This window comes from Cinclus cinclus, chromosome 19 (assembly GCF_963662255.1).
Source record: "Cinclus cinclus chromosome 19, bCinCin1.1, whole genome shotgun sequence".
Classification (NCBI taxonomy): Eukaryota; Metazoa; Chordata; class Aves; order Passeriformes; family Cinclidae; genus Cinclus; species Cinclus cinclus.
In genome coordinates, this window is record NC_085064.1 from 2,350,358 (window position 1) to 2,374,400 (window position 24,043).

The window sequence follows — 24,043 nt, forward strand, 5'->3', positions numbered from 1 at the left end:
ATGGGTGCTTCTTGATTCTTTCTTATATGCCTAAAGCACGTCTGAATGGCAGCCTGAGACCGTGGGGCTGCCACACACCACTGTTAACCTGCACTGCCCCTTCCCTGTGCAGTATAAACCCCAGGATTATTTACACTGCTAACGCACTGTACATAAGCACCATGTTTGCGTGGCAGGAGAGATGCTCGGTCCCCCCATCTGAGCAATAATTTATTTGGAACTGCAATAAAAAAAAAAAAGCTGCCATAGGAAATGCTGCAGCCTTCCTGCAAGCACACAGCTGAGTGTAGGGTGAGGAAGGAGCTGTTTTGGAGCTGTTTTTCAGGAGGATGAGAACGCTCTGCGCTGCACTGGGATTTCAGTGATTCAGAAGGAGCCGGGTCCCCTAGTTACGATGAGGATGCCAATGTCACTAATTCAGTTCTTGCTCTGTTCGTTCCATTTTCTGTTTCATCCTTTTCCGCCATCTACCCAGCCTTGCAGCCCATCCACGCTGCCTCACCTGTGTCTGTGTACTGTATGTCTTCTAGGATGTAAATTTGGTGCAAATGGGCACGGTAGGAAAGCTCCCGCTCAGGGGGAATTTCACTTGTTTGGCTTTAGACTGCAATGAATTAATGCCTCATCTTCTGCCTCTTGGCATATCTGGGGGGAATGTGGCACCGAGCCAGGGCCAGCAGCTGTGGTTCCCTCCGGGGAAGCCGAGGAGGGAGGTGTGTGCTGGGGAGCACCAGCGTGGCTGCTGCCGGTGCCGAGCCGTGCCGGGCACATGCTTCGATCTCCAGGTGTGGGAGGCAGAGCCCTGGCACACGGGGCATGTCCCTGGCGTGGTGTGCCAGCGCTCCAGATGGCACCGGTGCCAGGGCTCTGGTGAGCAAACACTGGGAGCTGGTGGGGCGCTGCCTCTGACTGTGCCAGGCGAGGCTTACGTGTGTGAAGGCTGCGAATGGGCATCGTGGGGGTGCAGTGGGCTTAAATCCCTGGAGGTGATGTGCTCTCAGAATGTTTTGACGGTCTGGGTCTGCTCCGAGTGCTGGTCAGGCTGTTTGTGGTCTGGTTTTGTGCCTTGCTTTCATTGCTGCAAAAAAGGCACCAAAGCTGGACCTGTCCTGGGGGGTACCTGAATCTCTGAGGGCACATCCTGAGCACCACTGTGGGCAGAGCCTTTGGAGCAAGGCTGCTTCCTCTCTGTGCTCTTCCAAGTTCTGGTGGTGTCCCCCTCAGGACAGGATCAGTGGTCAAACCTGATGTGTAGGGGCGAGAAAAATGCAGCTGGGAGACTGCTACAAACTCATTGCACTGATCAGCAGTGATCAAACATGTGAGAGGGGCTTCTCCTCTCTGGCACCCAGGGGCTTGGTGGACTTCTGCCCAAGTCCAGGCAGCCAAACCTTCATCCCAGGATTGATCCTCCTTGTTTTTTTGGGAGAGCACAGTATAAAGTAGGGATGCTGCAAGGCACTATTGGATCTGGAGGGCAGTAATTCCAAAAATTGCATCACTACGGTGTTTTGGTGGATAAAGATAACTCGAGATAAAGTGCCCCAGGGCTGTATAAAGATCCAGCTCCCCGGGTTTCACTGGGATTTTAAGTGATTTGCTGCAATCTCGTTGAGAGAGAGTGCTGCTGTGAGGTAGAGAAGTTGGTGGAACACTTTGACACCTCTGTGGCAGCGGGCAGAGCCCTGCAAGCCACAGCTCTCCGTGTCTGGATTCCCGACTGCCAGATCTCCTCCTTCCCTGGGCACTGCTCCCCAACAATGAGTTGGCAATTAAGATTGAGATTTCTGCACTTCTCTTCCACTGCTATGACAAAGGCAGGGAGATTGGTTTGGAAGTGATGAACAGCGAGTTTGAGATGCTTCGTGTCTCCCAAAGCCAGACTCAAGCTGCGTTCCCAAGTTAGCAGTGACAGTGGTCCCTGGGAGCTGGGAGTGAATTTCCAGGTGATGGTGGAAGGAGATGTGTGTTACAGGGTGTTCTCAGGATGCAAATGATTCCTCCTGGTGACTGAAGCCAGGGAAATTTATTCTCACCTACTTTATTTACCTCCTTACTCTGTCTCTGAGTCATTGCAGCATCTCAAAGCTTTTAGGGGTTCCCAGTCAAAACAGGAGGGGAGGATTTGAATTCGTCTGAGGAAAAATCACTCCAGAGCTTGGGAGTAAAAAGGGGAATGCATGACTGCACCTGGGCATCCAGGACAGGGATATTTTCCTGTGTCTGGTGACCTGCAGGTGGGGTGGGACCAGCTCAGGCTGGAAGTATCCTCCACCAAAGAGGCTTGGAGTTCTTTCAGTGTTGCTGGGATTGCTGTGAGATGGGGATGGAACTGGCAGCCTCCTGGCCATGCCAGAGAGGGCAGGCTCAGCTGCAGAGCAGCTGCCTGGGCACTGAGACTCCACTGGCACCAGATCCAGAACCAGCCAGGAGAGGCTGAGTCTCTTCCCTGCAAGCCAGGTCTTTCCTGAGGCAGATTTGTCCCTTGTGCTGGGGGGGATCTGAAAGGGAAAGGTGTGAAGGGAAGCAGAGCTCCACGGAGCACTGTGTGCTTGGGAAGGAGCTGCTGGCAGGAGGCAGGGCATGCAAACATCTGTTTGGATCCCATTTCATGGTGATCTCCCTGTAGCACCCAAGATGTGGGTTTAAGAACACAAAGCAAGGTTTTTACAAGATAACCACGTCCTGTTTGTGCAGCTCTGCTGGAAGCAGGGGAAGCTCTGAGCACTGCCTGTCCTGGCCACTTTGGGGCTCTGGAGGGATTGCAAACATTCCTGTTTGGTGTCTGGTGTGGATGCTGTGGCCCAGGCCTTGGCAGGGCTCTGTGTCCCCTCCCTGTCCCCCTCAGCTCCTTCAGTTGTGTTTGTCGAGCTGCTGATAACAGAATTGTGAACTGCTGAGGTTTGGGAGGAAGATTAGCATTGCAGAAGAGCCGGGCTTGGAGAGGATCTGCAGGGCTCTGCTCCAAAGCTGGACTGGCTTTAAAGTTATCCCAGCTGGCTCAGGACCAGTCCTGCTGAGTTTTGAACATCTCACTGGACATTTCTCAGCTTCTTTGTGTTCTGGGTGCAGGGTTTGATCATTCTCAGGGTGAATAATTTTTCCCGTGCTGCATCTTGTACCTGTTCCCTCTTGTCCTTTTTCTGTGTGTCCCAGAGGAGCCTGGCTGCTCCTTTCCTGTTGGGCAGCCCAAGGCAGCAGCTGGATCCTTCCCTCCCTTTCTTTCCTGCACACTCCCACCCCCTGCAGCCTTCCCTCGTCTCTCACTTTGAGATATTTTTGGCAGGAATAAATGGGACTCTGCTTCAGCCCTGTTACAGTCAACAAGGTGGCTGGAGTCTCCTCAGTGGGAAAGAGCAGCACTCTGCTAGGCTGAGTTTAATGCAGGGTTCTTGGAGGTAAAGCACTCCAAAGAGTGAGGAATTCACCCAAATGTGTCTGAAAATAGAATTTCTGACCGATGGATGTTTGTTTCCCCAGGGGCAGCATGGTATTAACAAACAGGACTTGATAAATATGTTTGTTTTTTTTTTCGCCTGACACAAATGAACCACAGAGAGGTCCAGTCTGGCCAATGAAACCACTCCAGACACTCAGTCCTTGCAGGAGCTCTCCAGGCGATGCTCTCTCTAGGACACAATTCCCTGCTGAACCATTGCTGTACTGCGGAATTCCCTCCTGCGGGGACAAGAAGTCAATTTATTTATTTTTAACATTTCTTTAACAAAAGCTTTTCTCAGCAAAGACCTTTCAGAGCCCTCTTTCTGCCCTCAGCAAATGCCATGTGCTGGTTTGCTGCCTCAGCTCAGGGTGAGGTTTTGTGCTGGAGAAATGCTGTGCCAGGGACATCCCCTGTGTAGGGTTTGCTCACCCCTGCCCTGCTCCAGCCTTGGGTTCTGCTGCTTCTCTCCTGGCTGGGGATGAGGGTTTGTGCCAGAAATCGGAGCAGGGCTGAGACTGGAGGTGTCAGGATGGTCTGTGCCAGACCTGGCCCCGGCACTGCCCTCTCTGAGCTGGGGCCATCAGTGACGCTGAGAGGGAGGGCAGGACCAGCATCCCTGGGGGAACCTTTATGGAGAAGCTCTGAAGGAGAATCCGGGGGATCCAACACGTTTCACTTATGAAACATTCCGGCTTTGATGTGCTCTGCTCTGCTGGGCCGGGCAGCCCTGGCTGGGATGTGGTTTTGGGGGTATCTCTGGGTGGAGGGCGCTGGGGTTTGCTGGCAGTGTGCTGATCTCTGCCCACACTGGAGCATCTCCCAGCCTTGCCCTGGGTCCATCCACCCAGCCCTCCCATGGCCTGTGCCCACTGTCCCCCTGGAGGGCTGAGCATCACCTCTCCTGCCAGCCAAGGATGCGCTTCCTTGGGCTGTTCCCTGTCAGGCCAGGGAGGTGGCTCTGCTCGGGCTTCTGGGCATTCCTCTGGGGGATGCTGAGGGTGTTCTCAGGGCAGGACCACTGCAGGGAGCTCAGGTGCTGGGCTCGGCTGTCAGGGCATTATGCAAATGCAGGGATCCTGATGATCGGGACACCTTCCCAGATCAGGAGCTGCCGTCCTTCACATTGAGCAGAGCCGTTCATCAACACAGCAGCGATTCCACCACGGCCTGCAGGGTCGGGGCTTCAGCCCTGCTGCTTCTTTTCCTTGCCCCAGAACTGCTGGAACTGCCCCAAACTGCTGGAAAGGCCCCGAGCTCTGCTCATCTCCCAGTTTTGGAACCGCTCCTCTGCAGGGCCAGCACTGACATCACCGTGTCCCACCCAGGGCTCAGCCCGGAGCTCCTTCCATCTTCCCGATGTGTTTGTGGCTCCTGTGCTCCCCATCTCTCAAACCCCGGGGTCTCTGTGGCAGAAAGTGTTTGCCCTGTGGGCGCGGGGTGATGCCACCCCCCGAGCTGGGTGCTAGAGGGGAGCAGGATGAGGTTTGGGAGTGCTGAGCTCTCCTCCCACGGCTCCTGGGGAGCTGCCAGCACCGTGAGGATCTCGGTGCCCTACATAGCCCTGACAGGCAGACACGATCCTCACCTAAGGATGACACGCTCGACACTCGCACTTGGGCTTCTGCTCTGTTTATTTTAGGATCCTCGTTGCCATCAGGTCCCATCAGGGCGCAGGGATCAGCATGTCCTTCCCCCAGGGGAGGCTTTCCTGCTTGCTGGAAGAATGGCACTCAGAGGAGTGGGCCATGAGGGTGCGTGGCACACCAGGGTCTCACATCCCACCTCCAAACTCACCCACAGTCCTTCCCCCACAAGGATCAGTCACTAGTCAGGACTGCAGGGACTCATTTGGCTCATTAGCAAAGGCAAGAAGCTGGGTGTCAGAGCAGCCTGAGCATCTGCAGGGCTTTTTTTGTCCAGGCTTGGCAGTGCCTGCCCTCTCCATCTACCTGAAAGGAGCTTGTAGGCAGGTGGGGTCAGTCTCTTCTTCGAAGAAATGATCACTGGGACAAGAAGACATGGCCTCAAGTTGTTCCAGAGGAGATTTAGGTTGGATCTGGGGCAAAAATTCTTTACCAAAAGGATTGTCCAGCCCTGGCATAGGTGGAGGCCCCATCCCTGGAGGGATCTGAATGATGTGTGGTCGTGGCGTTTGGGGACGTGGCTTTGTGGAGGGCTTGGCAGTGCTGGGGGTATGGTTTGATGGTGGATTTGATGAACCTTAGAGGTCCTTTCCAACCTCAGTGAATCTGTGGCTGATTCTGGTTGAGGCACAACTTCCTGGCAGGTAACTACGGGCCAGGCTGGACGCTGGGCTGGGAACAGCGTGTCCGGCTGCTGCAGCTCTGGCACCGCGCCTGCTTCTTCCCAAACTTCATGTGTTTGAGTTGTGGTATGGCTTCTGCGAAGGAATGCCAAGGGAAAGTGCTCCTGTGATTAAAGCAGCTCCCTGGGGAGGCAGCTGAGCTGGTGAACTGCCTCCTTCCCTGGCCCTGGGGCACCTCTGCAAGTGCCCGGAGCTGCTGCTGGCTTTGCCAGGTGCCCACCAGCACAGCTGGCTGAGTTCCTCCACACCAGGGGTGCCAGAGGCTCAATCCCCTTCCTTGGGGTCATGCCTGCTCCATCCTGCAGCCAGGAAGGGGAGCTGCCCTTCCCTCCCCTCTCGCAGGGTTTGGGAGCAGACTCTTCCTCTCGCTTTTCCCTTCCTCTTGCTCATTCCTTCTCCCCCTCTTTTCTTTCTTTTTTCATCTCCTCCCATCTGTCCTTCTCACATCAGGCTATTTTGGGCTGAGTTTCTCACTGTCAATATGGTGGGAACCGTGGTGCAGCTCCTGTCTCTAGAGGATGAGCTCTGCTCTGGGAAGCCTCCCCAGGCACTCACCTTGCTTGGCTCATCTTCACCCCCCTGCCTTGACCCTGGCTTGAAGGCATTTCGAGATCAGGGTGAAAAGGCATTGAATCCTTCTCAGAGCCAGGGGAGAAAGTCAGATTTAATACCTCGGTCTTGAAATGCCTCTGAGCCTTGCAAGTGGTTATTAAAGCAGCCTGAAGCCAAGAGTGGTGTTGGCAGGTCATTACTTGTGGCTGTAACTTCCAGGGGCTTCAAGTCAAGGCATGAATTTTTTTGTTTGTTTGTTTGGAAATGATGGCTGTAAATTGAATAGGAAATGCACCACCAGCAGTGAATTTTTAATGCTCTTCATTTACCAAAACTTCAGTAGACAGTGGTGAAGGCAGAGTTTGCTGGGAGGGAGCAGGTCCCTGGGTGAGCTGGGCTGAGCTGCTGCTGTGCTTTGCTGCTGTGTCCCCCTGAGCACCCTGGAGCACTTGAAACACAGGGACAGCTTTTATCCTCAAAATATCTGCATGAGGCACACGAGCTAAATGCCACCCCTGGCAGAGCTGGGGCTTGGGGCTGGCTGCTCCCCCTGGAGAGAAGGGAGCTGGTTCTGCTGCCCCAGTTCTTGAGGTACTGGAGCCCAGGGGTGCTGTCACATCCCTGCCCAGCTCAGGGCGGTCCTGCCTTTGCTGGGAGGTGCTGGAGCCAGAGCTGAGGAGGCAGGATGAGGTGGAAGGTGCTGCTCAGGCGAGGAGCTGCCTCCAGCATGGGTGGGCAGGTGATTGCTCTCACTTTTACATAAGCAAGCTTTATTATGGCTTTGTTCTAATAATAAATGTGCCTTTGTCTCCTCACCTTCTAACAAAACCTTCCCCTTTTGTCAGGGGCTGTAGCTTTTAAGGTGGGGGCAGACCTGTCTCTGAAGCAGCTAAGAAGTTCCTTCCCCCTCTGCTTCTCTCCTTTCTCCCTCCCTTCCCTGCTCTGCTCTTCTGTCTGGGAGATGCTTCTTGTGCCAGCCAGCAGCTTGGCATCGTGGTTCATGCTTGGCATCCCCAGGACAAGGGGCCTCAGCTTCCCCTGCCTGGGGACAGCTCTGCTTTCCCAGCCCTGGATCCTGGAGGGGAGCGAAGGTCATTCCCTGCCTGTGCCATTGTTGTTTTCCATGGGAATGGGATGAGCCGAGGTTTGTCTGTTCTCACGGAGCCAGATCTGGAGGAAATAAAAAGGTCAATTTGAAGTAGATTATCCAAAATACATTAAAAGCCAGTGTAACCTTTCTGACTCCATTAAGTGGCTTTAGTTCTGTATATTGTAAATCACTGTTAAAGTGATTTTGGGGTCTGGAAAACGGCTGTTTTCCAGATGAGATTTGGAATGATTTTTAGTTTTCTTAGAGAAATCTCCATATTTTCTCAGCAAATGGACTGCTGGTGAGAATTTGGGTGCCTGGTGGGAAGAAAGAGAGGTTTCAGTGGGATACCTCAAATCACTTCCTCCCTCTGTGACCAGCACAACAAAATTCACTCATTTGGGAGCCAAAAGCAAATTTTTTTAACAACAAAAACAAAAAAGTTCATTTTGTTGCATGGGCTTTAAACGGGCTTTAACCACAGTGCAGAGTGGCAGAGTGGAGGATTTTATGTCTGTCCATAACTTTGGAATCCCTTTTGTTCGTGGTGCCTCCATGTGAACGAGCTGTTTATTCTCCTCCTGAGCCCGTGGCTTTGGGGGAAGGAATCCTGGGAATCTCCCTGGCTCATCCCAGGTCCTCCAGGTTCTGCAGGACCCCACTGATCTGTGTGGTTTTGTGCCTTTGCTGTTTGGCTTTCAGGAGGGTTGTTCTGCAGCTGGAATTAGCTCCTGTTCATCCACTCCTCCCGGCTGCCAGCTGGCACCAGACTGGGAGAAAACCAAATCATTTGCTGATTCTTTCCCCGTAAAGATCTCTGTGAGGCATAAAAGGCCACGGTTCAAAACCAAACACAGGCAGAGGGACCCGAGCAGCCCCTGCTGCTAACGTGGGATAATCCAATTTTTCTGGAGGGAGCCTGAGCTGGCAGGCTCCTTCCTGAGGCTCTGCTCTGCAGCTGGAGAAAATCTGGGATGCTGGGCAGGAATAAATGCCAGGGCTGCTCCAAAGCACAGCACAGCTGTAGAGCCACCCCAGGGCTTGTTCTTGCTGTGTGAGGTGGCACAAGAGACCACTTTGGTGTGAATTAATTTAATGATCCAGGAGAAAGCTGGAAAATGAGGAGGGAAGAGGGGGAAGATGGTGGGAGGGAGCAGGGCAGGAGCTGAACCCAGGGAAGAAAAGGCTCTGGGGAGATCCTACAGCACCCTCCAGTATCTAAAGGGGCTCCAAAAGAGCTGGAGAAGGATTTTGGATAAGGGCCTGGAGTGACAGGACAAGGGGGAATGGCTTCACACTGACAGAAAGCAGGGCTAGATTAAATATTGGGGAGAAATCCTTCCCTGTGAGGGTGGGGAGGCCCTGGCACAGGGTACCCCATCCCTGGGAATGTCCAAGGCCAGCTTGGACAGGGCTTGGAGCAACCTGGGATAGAGCAAGGAGCAATGAGCTCCTCCCCAGCCTCTGCACAGACCAGAGCCCAGGAGTAGGAGCAAAATAAATCCTGTCCCAGGGAGGCTGCTCCCTGTAGCTGAGGGATGGATCAGCTTCCTTTGGGCTCACATTTCTGCTGAAATGTGAATTTATTGCTTTTATTTAATTCAAACTGTGCTGGAGTGCTGCAGACTCGTAAAGCAAAAGCAAAATGCAAGAAAAACCTTTATGGTCTGCAGCAGCCCCCTTGGCTTTGATGATATTTCTCAGTGCTCCTGGCTCACAGTCTATAAGGAAAGGAGAGAGGGCACTGCTGGAACAGGGAAGGGCTCAGGCTCAGGCAGGCTCAGTTAAAAATGGGGACTCCGGGCCATTCCTGGGGTGTCTCGATGACAGCATCATTTTCACAAGGGGATGTTTTTGCTTTGCAGCTGTGACTGCTGTGTTTGATATCCCTGTGCTGTCTGTCTGTCTGTCTGTGGGATGTACAGTACATGAGCACAGGCCCTTTGCCTCTCACCCACTCTTGTTTTCCTCTGTATTCTTCCTCCCCTTGCTTTGAGCTCCTCATCACCCTCATTGTTCCTCTCTGTTATTTGATTTGATTTTTGGCTTATTTTTGATTCTGTTTTCTTTTCCCTTCTCTGCTCATCACTAGTGTCTGTAAAACCAAGCCAGGAGAAGCACAATGAAAACACCAATCCTTCAAAGTCCCATTTCTCTGCACCAAGTGTGGCACCAGTTAGAGGCAGAGCAGCAACAAATTTAGTGAGACTCAAAAAAAAAAAAAAAAGGCATAAAACAGGCATAAACCCTGTTTTTATCCATGAAGCTGAGTCCTTGAAGGGTCTGTAACTGGCAGAGCCACCAGAGCATCACTGGGAGCTGAGCAGGGACATGTCCCAGGCATGGTGTGACCTCGGCTGAGCACTTGGGTGGCTTCTTGTCCCTTTGGCACTGTCATTCCCAGGGGGACAGCCCTGCTTTGGAGCCAGGCTCCAAAATTTGTGCATTCCCTCACCCTCTGTGCTGCTCTCACTCTTAGGCCTCACGCCGAGGATTTCAGCGTGGATTCCTCCTTCTCACAGTAAGTTTTCCTCCTGCGTGTCCCGGTGCTGTGGGGAGGGACAAGGGACCATGGCTTACCCTGCTCTCCAGAGGGCAAAAACCCCTTGGAATTTGGGGTGTTTGGTACACATGGTGAGCTGAGTTTTTTTGGGCAGTACCTGCTGCTGAGAATGGTGGTTAACCTTGGCTCTAAATGAATTGGGTGGATTAAAGTGGATGGTCCATCCATGGAGGTGTTCCAGCCTAGGATGGACGGGGTTTGGAACAACCTGGTCTAGTGGAATTGTCCTGCCCATGGTTGGAACCAGATGATCTTTAAAGGTCCCTTCCAACCCAAACCAGTCTGTGATTCCATGATTTTCCTGCTTTTAAGGGAGCCAGTAAGAACAAGATTTGTCCTTCACTGCTCTGGGCACCAAGGGATTGTTTATGGGAGCAGCAAATCCTTCAACAATTCCCACCATGGGGAGGATTCTCCACTCCCAGGGACAGACAAGTTTCTTGAGGAAGAATTGATAGCAGCAAATTGGCAATTATCCATTAACGATGAGCTCCATGCACAGCCCTAATTAAACAATGCAGATTCATCAGCACAAGCAATTACAGGAGCAGACTCCTGAGTGTCAGTCTCCAGTGTTGCAAAACAAATAGGCCAAAGGAAACACAGCCTGTCATCCCATTGCTGCTTCCCTTTTGGGGTTTTAACCTTTAGTAGAAGTATAATTATTTTATTAAGGAGCAAGTGTTGTCACTGCCCAGCCATCCAAACCTTGGATGGGAGATGCTGCCCCATCCTGGAAGTGTCCCAGGCAGGTTGGACAGGGTTTGGAGCACCCTGGGGTGGTGTAGGGTGTCCCTGCTCACAGCAGGAGTGGAACAGGATGAACTTTAAGGTTCTTCCAGCCCAAAGTATTCTATTATCTACAACTTGAACCCCTTGAATGTGTCCCTGTTCCCTCCAGCGTCTGGTTTGGTGCCTGGAAATGAGCTCTGCAAGTGCTGAGCACAGTTGGAGAGGGATTACAGCTGCCTTCAGGGAATGAGGAATCAATAAAAATCCCATTTCCATCGCAATGTCCTCCCTAATAAAAATTTTATATATACATATATATATATATGAATGAATGAATGTAAAGTCAAGCAGGAGATTTCTTCTACATCTCTTCAGGCCCATGAAGCTCTTCCTGCAGTCTGTGTCAGCCCTTGTCCCACTGGCCCACGAGGGTCTGGGGGATGAGTTCAGGGCATGGTGCAAAATAAATGGCCCTGGAGGCCAAACCTACTCTTGGGCAGGGCTTTTCCTGTAGTGTCTGCTTGGAGTTTGCTTTTCATCCCCCCAAATAAAACTGCAGCATTACTGCTGGAGCCAAGATGATATTACCTGCACCCAGCTGGGTTTAATTTGCTGCAGAGTGCTTGGCAATATCAATTCTTTCTCTGGGCAAAAAAAATCACACTCCATAATAAAACAGGAGATTTTTTTTTTTTCTGATTGATTCCCATGGTAAATGCATGAAACCTTGAAGAAATGAGTCTTTGGGCTTGAGGGGCAAGATGTGCCACAGCCTCCTGGCTCCCTGGGCAGAGTTTATTGATGTGGGACTCGATTGTGCTGGTGGTGATGTGTGAGGAGCTTGTGCTGAGCCAGGGAAACTCATTCCTGGTGCTGCAGGGGCCAGGAGGGGCAGCTGCCTTTCCACAGGGCTGTGGCTGTGCCATGGTGGCTGTGATGGTGACACGGTGACAATGCCATGGTGGCTGTGATGGTGACAATGCCATGGTGGCTGTGACCATGGTGGCTGTGATGGTGACAGTGTCATGGTGGCTGTGATGGTGACGCAGTGACAATGCCATGGTGGCTGTGATGGTGACAGTGCCACGGTGGCTGTGATGGTGACACGGTGACAATGCCATGGTGGCTGTGATGGTGACAGTGCCATGGTGGTTGTGCCATGGTGGCTGTGATGGTGACACAGTGACAATGCCATGGTGGCTGTGATGGTGACAGTGCCATGGTGGCTGTGATGGTGACGCAGTGACAATGCCATGGTGGCTGTGATGGTGACAGTGCCATGGTGGCTGTGATGGTGACACAGTGACAATGCCATGGTGGCTGTGATGGTGACAGTGCCATGGTGGTTGTGCCATGGTGGCTGTGATGGTGACAGTGCCACGGTGGCTGTGATGGTGACACGGTGACAATGCCATGGTGGCTGTGATGGTGACAATGCCATGGTGGCTGTGACCATGGTGGCTGTGATGGTGACACAGTGACAATGCCATGGTGGCTGTGATGGTGACAGTGCCACGGTGGCTGTGATGGTGACACGGTGACAATGCCATGGTGGCTGTGATGGTGACAGTGCCATGGTGGTTGTGCCATGGTGGCTGTGATGGTGACAGTGCCACGGTGGCTGTGATGGTGACACAGTGACAATGCCATGGTGGCTGTGATGGTGACAGTGTCATGGTGGCTGTGATGGTGACACGGTGACAATGCCATGGTGGCTGTGATGGTGACAGTGCCATGGTGGTTGTGCCATGGTGGCTGTGATGGTGACAGTGCCACGGTGGCTGTGATGGTGACAATGCCATGGTGGCTGTGACCATGGTGGCTGTGATGGTGACAGTGCCATGGTGGTTGTGTCATGGTGGCTGTGATGGTGACAGTGTCATGGTGGCTGTGACCGTGGCTGTCACAGACTGATGTGGGACCTGCTGAGCACCTCGGGGCTGGGTGCTGCTGTGATCCGTGAGGATCGTCTGGGATTCTGGGATGAGGGGGGGAGCAGCTTCAGTGTGGCACCTACTAAGGGACGTGGGATGAGAAAACTCACTAAAAGTGGGCAGATTTGCCCTGTTTGCAATACTTGGCCTTTTTGGACCACGCTGGCCCTGCCAGTGGTGCCCCCAGTGCTCCCCTGTACCTCTCTCAGGACCTGAAATCCCCCCTGAGAGAGACCCTCCCCTCTCCCCTCCCCTTCGTGGATCAGCAGCGTTGGCATGGGGGGCTCTGCCCCCAAAATCTGGACAGCCAGCCCCAGCTCCCCGTCCCTCCCTGGCTGTTTTGTGCTTTCCTGTTTACAAACGTGCCCGGGGTTTGCCGGAGGAGCTGCTGCAGTGGCAGAGCTCCGCGGGTCTCGGTGATGCTCTGGAGAAGCCGAGACATTCCCGGGAGACGCTCCCGGCTGCAGCTCCGGCCAAGGGCAGCGTGTCCAGCCGTCCTGGACCTGTGGGACAGCATCAATCCTGCCAGGAGCCGTGAATCCAAGCATCCCCCGGCCCATGAGGGACCCGGCGAGGCAGGAGAAGCCCCTAGAACCGATCCCCTTCTAGTTTGAAGTCGTTCAGCGCTGCCGAAACCACAGCTTTGAGTAATTGTTCAATTACTGCTTATTGAGCGCGGGGGCAGCTCGTTCCCTGTCCCTGCCTTTGGCAGGCGCCCAGGCTGTCTGTGTGCACACAGCTGTGCAGCTATTCCCGTTCCCGTTCCCATTCCCATTCCCATTCCCAAACCCTGCTCTGGGAGCGGATCCGAGCGCCGGGAGCTCGGCTGGGCAGGGCTGGAGCTGTCCCCGTCCTCTGCTCACCCCGGATGGATGCAGCATGACAAGCGCAGGGCACAGAGCTCGGCCCGTGTCATCCCTCTGGCTGGAGCTGCTGTGCCCAAATGCTCGTTTAAGATCACGAAAATGGTGGGGAAAAATAAGGAAAAACATCCCAAAGGGAATCAGGAAGGCTGGAGCTGTCTGGGTATTTAAGGTAGCTGCCATCTGCAGGTACCTGAGCCCCAGCCTGGCAGGTTTCGTGGTTTATTTGGGAAAGATTTTTGGTTCTGCTCAGGTTCCAGCTGGCTGGGTGAGGGCTGGAGGCAGCCTGGCCATGGCACGGTGCCTCCAGAGAATCCTGCACAGCCTCCCCTGCTGCTCCTCGGGCTGCTGGGAGAGGAAATGCTGCAGATCTGCAATGCCAGCCCTGCTCCTCACCTTCCTCCGAGCTGTGTCTGGTAGCCACAGCCCATCCCCAGGGAGCCCATCTGGACCAGCAGCACATTTCTGTAGTTCCAACGTAGCAGCAGCCGCATTTCTTATGTGTTTGGTCCAGGTGGGTTTGCATGGAGGGTGTAGAGCTGTTCTCTGGGCTGAGCTGGAGTGGAGGGGTGAAATGGGGTCTCTCTTGAGCTGCCTTGGCAGAGATTGCAGAGATTTCTGGGGTTTTGCTGGGTTGTTGAGTATACCCCTGCAAAAAAAAAAAAAAAAACAAAAAACAAACAAACCCCAAAAAACCCCAACCCACCCCCCCCCCCAAAAAAAAAAAACAACAAAAAAACCCCAGAAGGGTCTTGTTTGCATCCTGCTCCATGATGGGAGAAATTTCTTGCGAACATTCCTGGGACAATTTCTTGTCCCAGGTTGGATAGGCATGGGAGCAACCTGGTCTAGTGGAAGGAGATTGGAATAAGATGAGCTTTAAGGTCCCTTCCAACCCAACCCATTCTGGAATTCTGTCTACACCAGCATTTCCCACCCAGCTGAAGTATGAGGGAAAGGAGTGGAGCTGTGGGGAGAGGCTGAGGTGCTTTTTCCCTATCAAGAGCCTCATTTATTTGAAAACACACTTCTCATGGCATGAAATGTCTGATATAAAATACAGCAAAACCACCCTGGAGAGCCAAGAAAGGAGCAAGGGGGCTCTGGGCAGGTCCTGGAGCAGGGCTGGCAGCTCCCTCCCTTGGCTGGCCACTGGAATTTGGGGCTGTCTCTGCTTTCAGGCCAAGCCCAGGGACTGTCACAGGCTGTGGGGCTCAGAGGGAGCTGCCTGCTCCCACTGCCCATGTAAGCATCCCATGGATGCAGAATTTGAGGGATATCTCCATCTCCTCATCCCTGTATGGGTTCATATATTTTGTGTTTTCCTCCTTTTTGAGAGAAACGTCCCAACTCTCTGGGGAAATTGCAAGTCTGGAGCAGGGGCTGTGCTCCTCAGTGTCTATTTTAATGCCAGTGAGCTGCAATGTGCTCATCCCGACCTTTCATCCTGCACTTTTCCGAACAAACTATTGTGTCTTTTTTTGGGAACTCATCATCTTGCAACAAATTGCCTCTAATCTTAGATTAATAAAGTACAATAAATAACCGAGCGAAGAAAACGAAGTCGCTCAGGCATTATGAAGTGCATAATAGCAGTAATTACATTTCCAAGCAGAGGGATTGTAACTGAACTCGCACCAGGATCCTTGTTTGCATGGCCCGGGGGGTTCAGTGGGGGTGAGGGATGGGAGCTGTGGTTGCCTGTGGAGCTGGTGACCCTTGGAGTGGCCTGGGATGGGCTGGCACCAGGATGCTGGGACAGTGGGGATGATGCTCCAGGTGGGGAGGATGCTCCAGGTGGGGAGGATGCTCCAGGTGGGATGATGCTCCAGGTCAGAAGGATGCCCAGCCATGGCAGCAGGGAGGGGACATTTTGAACTCCCCATCCTGGCTGAGCTGCTGTGAAGGCAGAGCTGTCACGGTGTGTTTTGGGGTGGTAATAATGCAGTCAGAGTTTTGCTAGATTTTTATTTCCAGTTAACTTCCTGACAATGAAATTAAAGGGTTCATTTTGCATGATATCATCTCCTTCCCTCGGCTAGAAATGGAGCAGGAGCTTTGATACTTTGGGATGGTGCTGCTGCCTGGGAAGAGCCATCCTTCAGTCAGCTGTGGGGTGTTGGATTCACCTGCAGAGTGGGACCCCACCGGGATCTGGGGCTCAGCCTTGGCAGGTCGTCTGCACAGGAACATGTTCCTTCTGCATTCTTTCATTTCTTCATCTCTTTGCAGTCTTAAAAACCCTGTTCCCCACAGTCAAGACATGGCTTTTTGTTGCTTTGTTGTTTTCCCAGCGTTCCTCCTGCAGCCATCAGGATGGATGAATAAGTGGGCTACTTCATCATAAAAAGTTAGATCTAATAATTTAGTCCTTTTATTCATCAGCAATTACAGTCATTGTCTCGAGGTGGGCCACAGCTCTACAGATCAGTGAACCATCTGTCTGGTGACAGAGATTTATTTTGCTGTTTGTTGCTTTGATACGAGACAAATGTCTGGCAGAGGAATCGTGCTCCCTGAAGTCTCCGGCTCCTCGAGGCACTTAATCCTCAGGGACTCTGATGAATGGGGTGCTCAGCGCTGCTGAAAGCCAGCTCCCAGCACTTCCTGGGCATTTTTAATAAGCAGAAGGAGCAATTATCTTGTGTGCAGCGTTGTGAGCAGTTGTGACAGCTGATTTATGCCCTGGCACAGAAGAATGATTTGCCGAGTCTGGCTCTGGAAACGATTAATTCTAACACGTGTAAAGGTTGGGCTTTGAGGCTCTGCATCAATGCTGTTTGCTCCTCAAGCACGGTGCTGGTGAGCCAGGGCTTGTAAATTCTCCTGCTCTGTCCCTGCAGTGGGGTCTGGGGTTGTCCACCCTGCTCCCTTCTCACCGTGACCACGAACCAGGTGTGGGGCAAAGCCCCTCTGGCTACCTCCCCACCCCTTAGGCTGGCTGAAATGAGGCACCCCCGAGGAATGAGGGTCTCATAAAACCCTTTCCCGATTTGCTGCCTGATCAACTGGGCATGAACGCTCGGTAAATATTTATCCCTCCGTGTCAGAGCGAGGAGCAGCTGCTTCCCAATAAATCAGGATCCGGTGGCAGCGCTCTGCCGGACCTGGCACCGACGGGATGGAGTGTGGTGGCAGCGATTGTCACCGGGAATTCGCTCACCCTCATCTATGCCTGAACTGGGGAGCACGCCTGATTAATGAGGTCTCGATAACCTCTTGCAAGCAGTTAAAAAAAGAGTAATTACCTGAGCACTTCCTTAGGACTTGCTGAAAACAGCGAATAGGGGAAGCGCTCGCTAATTAACTCCTTTGTGGGCCGGACAGTAACGTGCGCGCTTCGTTTTGCTCAGCCCAAAACCGAGGCAGGAGGAGCCGCTCGCGTTTCAGGGCTCTCAGCAGGAGCAGCGCGATTTAGGGTGATGAATAATGAGTTTGCAAAGGGCTACGGGCGTTTATAAGTGCCAAGAGAAGCGGTGGCGGATGAGCTGAGCTGGGACCCGTTTTGCCCGCATTCCCTTCATCCAGAATCCCAGCCCCTTGCTGACATCCCTGGAGGTTTTGTGCCATCCTCACGGCCGCGGGCATCCAGCCGGGATGTGGGGCTGGCTGCGGGTGGGCTCGGTGGGGAGGCAGGAGAAGCCAAGGAAGGAGCGGATGGGACATTCGCAGATTCACCCGCTGCTCCTCTCTGCTGGATTCTGTGAAGTGCCCCGGCAGGCGACTCTCTGCCCTGGCACCGTCCCCTTGCCCACGAGTCACCGCCGGTGGCCCTGGATGCCAGGCGATGTTTGGAGTTGGTTGTCAGCTCCTGGGTTTTGCTGGAATGACCAAGTGTGGTATCTTAGCAACAAAGGGAAATATTCTCCTTTGAGAGAGGAATTGTTTTTTTAAGAGCTTCGATGCTGACTGAGTGTTTCTCCTCCCCAGGGGGAGCCAGGGCAGGGCCAGAGCCAGGACACGCTGGGGACACTGGGGACATTGTCCTGGCCGGCTCCTGCTCTGCTGCAGCTGGGTGGCTGGAGCAGATAAAACGGGGGGAGGATGCTCCAAAGCCGCTGCTTCTCTGGGAGGTTTCGGGCGTTGTGAAGTGTGTGTGGAAGGAGAAGTTTGCAACTCTGCTGAGAGCTGAGTGTGTGTCAACCAAAGCCAAATCCTGGCAGAGCTGGCCCCGGGGGTCACATCTGCTGCTTTGGTGGTCCCTGGGGCTCCCGGCTGCTGCTGCTGCTGGTTTGGGGCTGCGGGAACAGTCAGAGGGGCCATGGGGGGACAGGGGGGCCCCTGCTCTGCCCTGCCACCCCCTGACGGGCCCCTCTGGGGACTTTCCCCGCAGGGTGCAGGTCGAGTTCTACGTGAATGAAAACACCTTCAAGGAGCGGCTGAAGCTCTTCTTCATCAAAAACCAGCGATCGAGTGAGTGCCGAGAGCCGAGCCCTGCCCGAGCCTCGCTCTGTCCCGTGGGATGAGAAGCCATTGCCATCTGCTGGTGGCCTTGTTCCCGCGTGTCCCCAGCCCGGGGCTGCTGCCGCCTCTTGCTCCCTTTTTATTTTTATTTTTATTTTTTTTGGGGGGGGGGTGTTGCCCAGCTTGGTTTGGGGGATGCTTTGCACGGGGAGGAGAGGATGCCTCCTGCCACCTCTGCTCCTTGGGGACAGCCACAAAAACATCTGGCTGGGAGCAGGGTGGGTGTCAGGGAGCCAATGTCCCCATCACGAAGCTGTGCTGCCCCGAGGCTGTGGGGACAGCCAGGGCAGGCTGTGAGTTACCCACTCCTGCTCCAGCCATTGGGATTAGTCTCCACTTGACTAATGGTGTTTTTATTTTCTTTCTATGAGATGTCATTAGCTGTCTGGAGGGGGCCTGCTCGTTCATTTATTAATTCGCCTTTTCTTTTCCTGCCTGCATCCTGTTGTCTGGTTAAAAAACTGGAGCGCAGCACAACAGGGTGCCCACGGGGAAGTTTTTAATGAAAATGTGATGAATTTCTCACTTGTAATTTGAATAATAACCCCATGAACTGGCTGGGGAGGCAGAGTGGATAAAGCAGCAGCTTTTCCTCACCATCCCTGCTCCTGCAAGCTGGTTGTAATGCGGTCAGTGCTGGTCTGGATGCCTGCTAATGAGGAGGATACACTCCGGCAGCTCCTCGTTTGTCCCTCACATCTATTGGGGTCAGCAAGGGGCTGACTCACCAATATTTATTTCTGTGCTGGCCTCCTGTGTCTGTGGCACTGGGCAGGACACGTGGAGCCCTGGGCCAAGCGTGGCCAGTGCTGCTGACCCGGGGCTGCTGCAGCTCCCCGTGGGATCAGAGGGCTCCTGTGCTGTGCAAAACCTGTGGGGCTGTGCTGTGGGTGTGCCCAGCACGCACAGGGCTCTCTGGGGTCCGTGGGGTGCTCGGGAGCGCTGCCCCATCCCTGCTCCCCTTCGCCACAGGCCTGAGGATCCGACTCTTCAACTTCTCCCTGAAGCTGCTCACGTGCCTGCTGTACATCGTCCGTGTGCTGCTCGACAACCCCGAGGAGGGCATCGGCTGGTGAGTGCCCCCAGAGCCCCCAGGTGGCCCAGCCCAGCCCAGGCAGGGCTCAGTGTGGATGCAGCAGGTGTGAGGATGGGTTTTCTCCAGGCTGGAGACCCCTGCTCAAACCCCGTGGGTGGGTGTGGGGGTATCCGGTGGCATGGTCGTGTTCATTTTTCCAAATTCTGTCTGACTCTGTCAGGGGCTCATCGAGGCCTTCAGACACAGGTGAGAGCTCAGTGGCTCCAGGGCATCACCATGCAAATATTTTCTGAAGGCTGATGCCATTGAAGACATTAACACTAAATCCCATTTAAGCATTTGAGAAGGGAATATGTTGTGCTGTGTGGATCCTTGAGATGATGGATGATTCCCCACATCAGCTTTGTGCTGGGTTTCAGTATAAGCCTATTTTTAATGTGTCCTTGCTTCGTTTAGCTCATGTGCAATGTGCTGTCTTTTTTTCCCAAGAGCTTGGAGAATTGGCGATTTGATTTTCTCCTGGTAAAGGCTGCAGACTACCAAGTACATCTGCACATTCTGAAAGTGCTTTCAGACCTGTGAGGGTGAAGCAGGACACGGATGCTCATCCTTGAGATGTTTAGCACAGCTGCAGCTCAGGGAATTCCATTTTCCTGAGGGCGTGTGGCAGCAGCCAGGCTGGCCAGCAGGAACACATCCCTCCCAGCAAGGCAGGGAGAGCTTGGCTCGGTGCTGCCTGCCTGGCAGGATGCTGGGGGCCCAGCCAGCCTTGTCCCAGAAGCTGCAGCTCAGCAATTTTTTGCTAACTGTAACCTGGTAATTCCCAGTTCCCAACTCCCTGCAGCCCTGTGCTCTCAGTGTGCCAGGGAGAATCAGCATTCCACAGCATCTCTGGTAGGGGCTGATATAACCTGAGGGGTTTTATCCTCCAGTAATGAGATGTTCAAGGCTGCCTGGGTGACAATTTTCCTGTGCAAAGCCCTGGCTAGAGGAATCAGGATCCATGGAAATGCTGTGCAGTGCTCCCCGCAGCCATGAGGACATCCCGGGGAGTCAATCCCAATATCCCTGTTCCCCACTGACTGCTTTTCCCTGCTCTTTCTCTCCCAGCTGGGAATGCGAAAAGCAGAATTACACAGCATTCAACCAGTCCACGAACATAAACTGGTGAGTGGAGAGCTGCTCCAGAGCTCTGGGTCAGCTCTGCCAGGGTGTGGGAGCAAAGGGATGGATGTGGCTGCTGCTGGTATCACCATTTCTTGGTCGTGGGGCTGCTTGAGGGATGTGGAGCAGCATCCCAGAATCAAAATCCATTGGCAATTCAGTGGCTGTGCCCTTGGGAATGGTTTCTTTCCAGTGCTGGGGCTGCTCCTCAATCAGTGATGGCCTTGGGTCTGCATTCAGTGGGGGCAAAAGACCCTGAGAGCAGGGCCACAGCTCAGATCCCCTCTGGGTTCTCTCTGCAGGTCACACATCTTTTGGGTGGACAGGAAAACCCCTCTGTGGGCCGTGCAGGTGAGCAGCCCTTGGTGGGTGTGCAGGAGCCCAGAAGAGCTGGGCTGGGAGCTCTGCCCCAGCTGTGATACCCCCAGGGGCTCCCCAGGGCAGGGGGGCTCGGTGAGCTCTGATCCACTGCCATCACCTGGAGAGAGCCCTGGGAGCCTCCCCTGTGTGTCCCTGCAGGTCAGCATCGCTCTCATCAGCTTCCTGGAGACCATGCTGCTCATCTATCTCAGCTACAAGGTGAGAGCCCGGCTCGGGAGGGCTCAGCCTGCCTCTGCCCTTCAGCAGGAATTGATTTCTCCAGCTCGGAGCTGTCTGGAGCCCGCAGCATCCCGGGAGGTTGTTTGTCTCGGCGGTGTCTCAGCCAGCTCTGGATGTTTTCCTTTATAATCGCACCCCCCGGGCTGCTGGATAAGCGTTGTGCAGTGCAGAATCTCCTCTTTTTGTGCTTTCTCAGAAATCCAGACCTGTTTAACGCAGGTTTTTAGTGTCAAGCTGACACATCCCAAGTTTCCTGAGCTCGGCAGGGTGACTCCGCTCATGCCCAGCTCTGCTGCCTCTGGAGGGAGAGGCACTGCTCCAAGCCAGACAAGGAGAGGCACAAGCTGACTTCTTTGGACCAAAGCCCTTTAAAATGGCCAGAAAAAGTGATTTTAACAAATGGCATCTTCTCAGGAACCAAGGGAGGGCTGGCAGCAGAGCCTCAGACCCTGTGTCACCCCCTGCTCTGAGTGCCAGCAGTCTGTAGCTGTCACTGTCACTCTCCATCCTTGCATGAAGTGCTGTCGTCCCCCAGTTCTGGGTGGCAGCAGTGACAGACAGAGGGATGTAGTGGCTGTGGAGAGGACTGAGGAGTTTTGGAATATTTCCTGCCCCCAGAGTGTCTGCCACCACCAATCTGCCTCTCCTGGTTCCCGCATTGTATTTCCCTCATCCTGCAGGGTCTGTGGCAGAGTGTGATGGTATTAATTGTCCTTTGGCAAGTTTTTAAGCTTATTTAATTCTTTTTTGGTTTTAATTGCTCAGGGGAACATCTGGGAACAGATTTTTCGCATTTCATTCATCCTGGAGATGATCAACACAGTGCCATTCATCATCACGGTGAGTGTGTCCCTGTGACCTTTGAAAGCAGCTCTAAGTCTAGTAAGTGCTGTACTTTTGGTGGTGAAATAAAGAAAAATTGGGTGTCTTGCCAGGTGGTATTTAAGGCTGGCAGGAAATCTTTCCTTCAATATTTGACAATAAAATTACTTTTTTTGGAGTGTTATCCCAAAATCCATCCTCCCTTTCCAGCTGCTCTGCTGCAGCCAGGGAAGCAGGGCTGTGTTTGGTGGCAGCTTCTGCTCAACTTGGATTTGAATCCTTCCACACAGGGGGGGTTGGCTGTTTATAGCTCTGTTTTTTAAAAGAGCATGGATTTTTCTGTGAATAACCCTTGCTTTTGTAGATATTCTGGCCTCCTTTGCGGAATCTGTTCATTCCAGTGTTTCTGAACTGCTGGCTGGCCAAGTACGCCCTGGAGAACATGATTGTGAGTGATTTCTTTTGTCCAGCACCTCGGGGATGTGGAGGACAGCAGGACTGGGAGGGGATCCTTGGCTGCCCCCAGCTCTGGGGCAGGATTTGGAGCTTGGTGTGTGCAGCCACGCCTGGGAATGCCAGGCTGTGACCAGGAATCCCTCAGTGTCTGAACCACGGTGACAGGGCTGGGGTCAGGGGTGAGGTGTTGCAGCCATTCCCCAGTTCCCACTGGATCCCAGACCTGCTGATGGGAATGCACATCCCTTCCCAGGGACTAAATCCAGCCTTGACCTTCACTGGGAAGGGAGGGCATTGCTGGAGCCAGCAAGGCAGCAGCTGGTGCTTGGAGGGGACTTTTCCTTCAGGCTCTGTGAGTGGTGGGAGCTCTCCCCTCTCTCCCCAGAACGATCTGCACCGAGCCATCCAAAGGACACAGTCAGCAATGTTTAACCAGGTGCTCATCCTCATCTGCACCCTCCTGTGTCTCGTTTTCACGGGGTGAGTGTTGTTCTCCATTTCTCTAAAACCCCCTTCCTGATCCTGGGAATCCAGCTGTGCCCACCCTGGGAATCCAGCTGTGCCCATCTGGGGTGGCTGGCAGAGCTGGGCTCACACCTTCCCCTGCTTTGCTTCATCCCCCAGCACACTGAACACTGCGAGGGGGTTTCTAAGTCAAACTAATGATCCTCCCTTATTGTGGGATTTTAACAGGGAGTTGTTAGTGAGGATGAGAGTGCTGTCAGAGGGAGCTGGGGAATGTGAGTGTTGGAGCAGGGACAGCAGCTTCCCCCAGGAGCAGCTGTGGGATGGCTCATTCACCAGAGCCCATCACACTCCCAGGGTCCAGCCGAGCTCTTCCATCCTTACAAGTCACAGCTCCTGAGCTCATTTGTGTAATTGCCCACCGGGGCTCCTGCTAATTAACTGGGCCCTTTACCCTGCCCATTTCAGGCATCAAGGGTGTTCCTCTGGGCAGGGGGAGCAGAGCTCATCACTGGCTATTTAGCTCTGAATTAGGCTTTGAATTCTCCTCTGGCTCCCTTGGTCTGGGTTTGAGGCATATTATACCATTAAGTTTCTGAATGGAGAGGAAATGAGGCTTTTAGGCTCATGAGTTTTTGGCAATAAAGAGGATGCTCTGATGTGGATGACTAATGCTGTTGCAGAGCTCAGTGGTGCTCCCAGCCCTGCTGCTGGGTGAATTTGGGGCGGGGGGAAATTTGTGCCCAGGAAGGTTTGGGTAACATTTTTGTTTGGCGGGATGGCTTTGAGCTGCAGGTTGGTGCCCTGTGTCCTGGGCAGGCCGGCCCCTGCTGTGATGGGGCTTTCCCCTTCCAGGACCTGCGGCATCCAGCATTTAGAAAGAGCAGGTGAGAAGCTCTCCCTCTTCAAGTCCTTCTATTTCTGCATCGTCACCTTTTCCACCGTGGGCTACGGAGATGTGACACCAAAGATTTGGCCTTCCCAGCTCCTCGTGGTTATCATGATCTGCGTGGCCCTGGTGGTGCTGCCGCTGCAGGTTAGGGTGGGGAGGGACTCGGAGCCCTTCCCAGGGCAGCCCTGCCGATGGGGACATCAGCTCCGTGCCCTCTGCAGTTCGAGGAGCTCGTCTACCTGTGGATGGAGCGGCAGAAGTCGGGAGGGAATTACAGCCGGCACCGCGCGCAGACGGAGAAGCACGTGGTGCTCTGTGTCAGCTCCCTCAAGATCGACCTCCTCATGGACTTCCTCAACGAGTTCTATGCCCACCCACGCCTGCAGGTGAGCTCCAGGCTGCTGTCACACGCTGCTGGGTCACTTGCTGGGCTCACAGCCCCGCTGGACCCCGACCCACGTGGTTTTTCTCTTGCAGGATTACTACGTGGTGATCCTTTGCCCAACAGAGATGGACATCCAGGTGCGGCGCGTGCTGCAGATCCCCCTGTGGTCCCAGAGGGTGATTTACCTCCAGGGCTCTGCGCTCAAGGACCAGGACCTCATGAGAGCCAAGTGAGCAGAGGGACGCACTGCAGGTCCT

The 24,043-nt window shown here is 53.7% G+C and overlaps 1 protein-coding gene across 3 annotated transcripts in view; it reads left to right on the forward strand.

The window, feature by feature from the left end:
- The window catches only part of KCNT1 (potassium sodium-activated channel subfamily T member 1), a 62,213-nt gene that overhangs the window by 24,563 nt on the left and 13,607 nt on the right, over positions 1-24,043 (forward strand). For 2 of the 3 annotated variants that reach the window (XM_062505562.1, XM_062505563.1), the window contains exons 2-11: positions 17,836-17,915; positions 18,939-19,038; positions 20,469-20,517; positions 20,686-20,745; positions 21,532-21,606; positions 21,953-22,036; positions 22,430-22,524; positions 23,365-23,545; positions 23,623-23,787; positions 23,879-24,015. In XM_062505562.1, the coding sequence (XP_062361546.1) occupies positions 17,836-17,915; positions 18,939-19,038; positions 20,469-20,517; positions 20,686-20,745; positions 21,532-21,606; positions 21,953-22,036; positions 22,430-22,524; positions 23,365-23,545; positions 23,623-23,787; positions 23,879-24,015 (1,026 nt within the window). Of the gene's footprint in view, positions 1-17,835; positions 17,916-18,938; positions 19,039-20,112; positions 20,170-20,468; positions 20,518-20,685; positions 20,746-21,531; positions 21,607-21,952; positions 22,037-22,429; positions 22,525-23,364; positions 23,546-23,622; positions 23,788-23,878; positions 24,016-24,043 lie in introns of all 3 variants that reach the window. The other variant, XM_062505561.1, reaches the window with a different exon arrangement.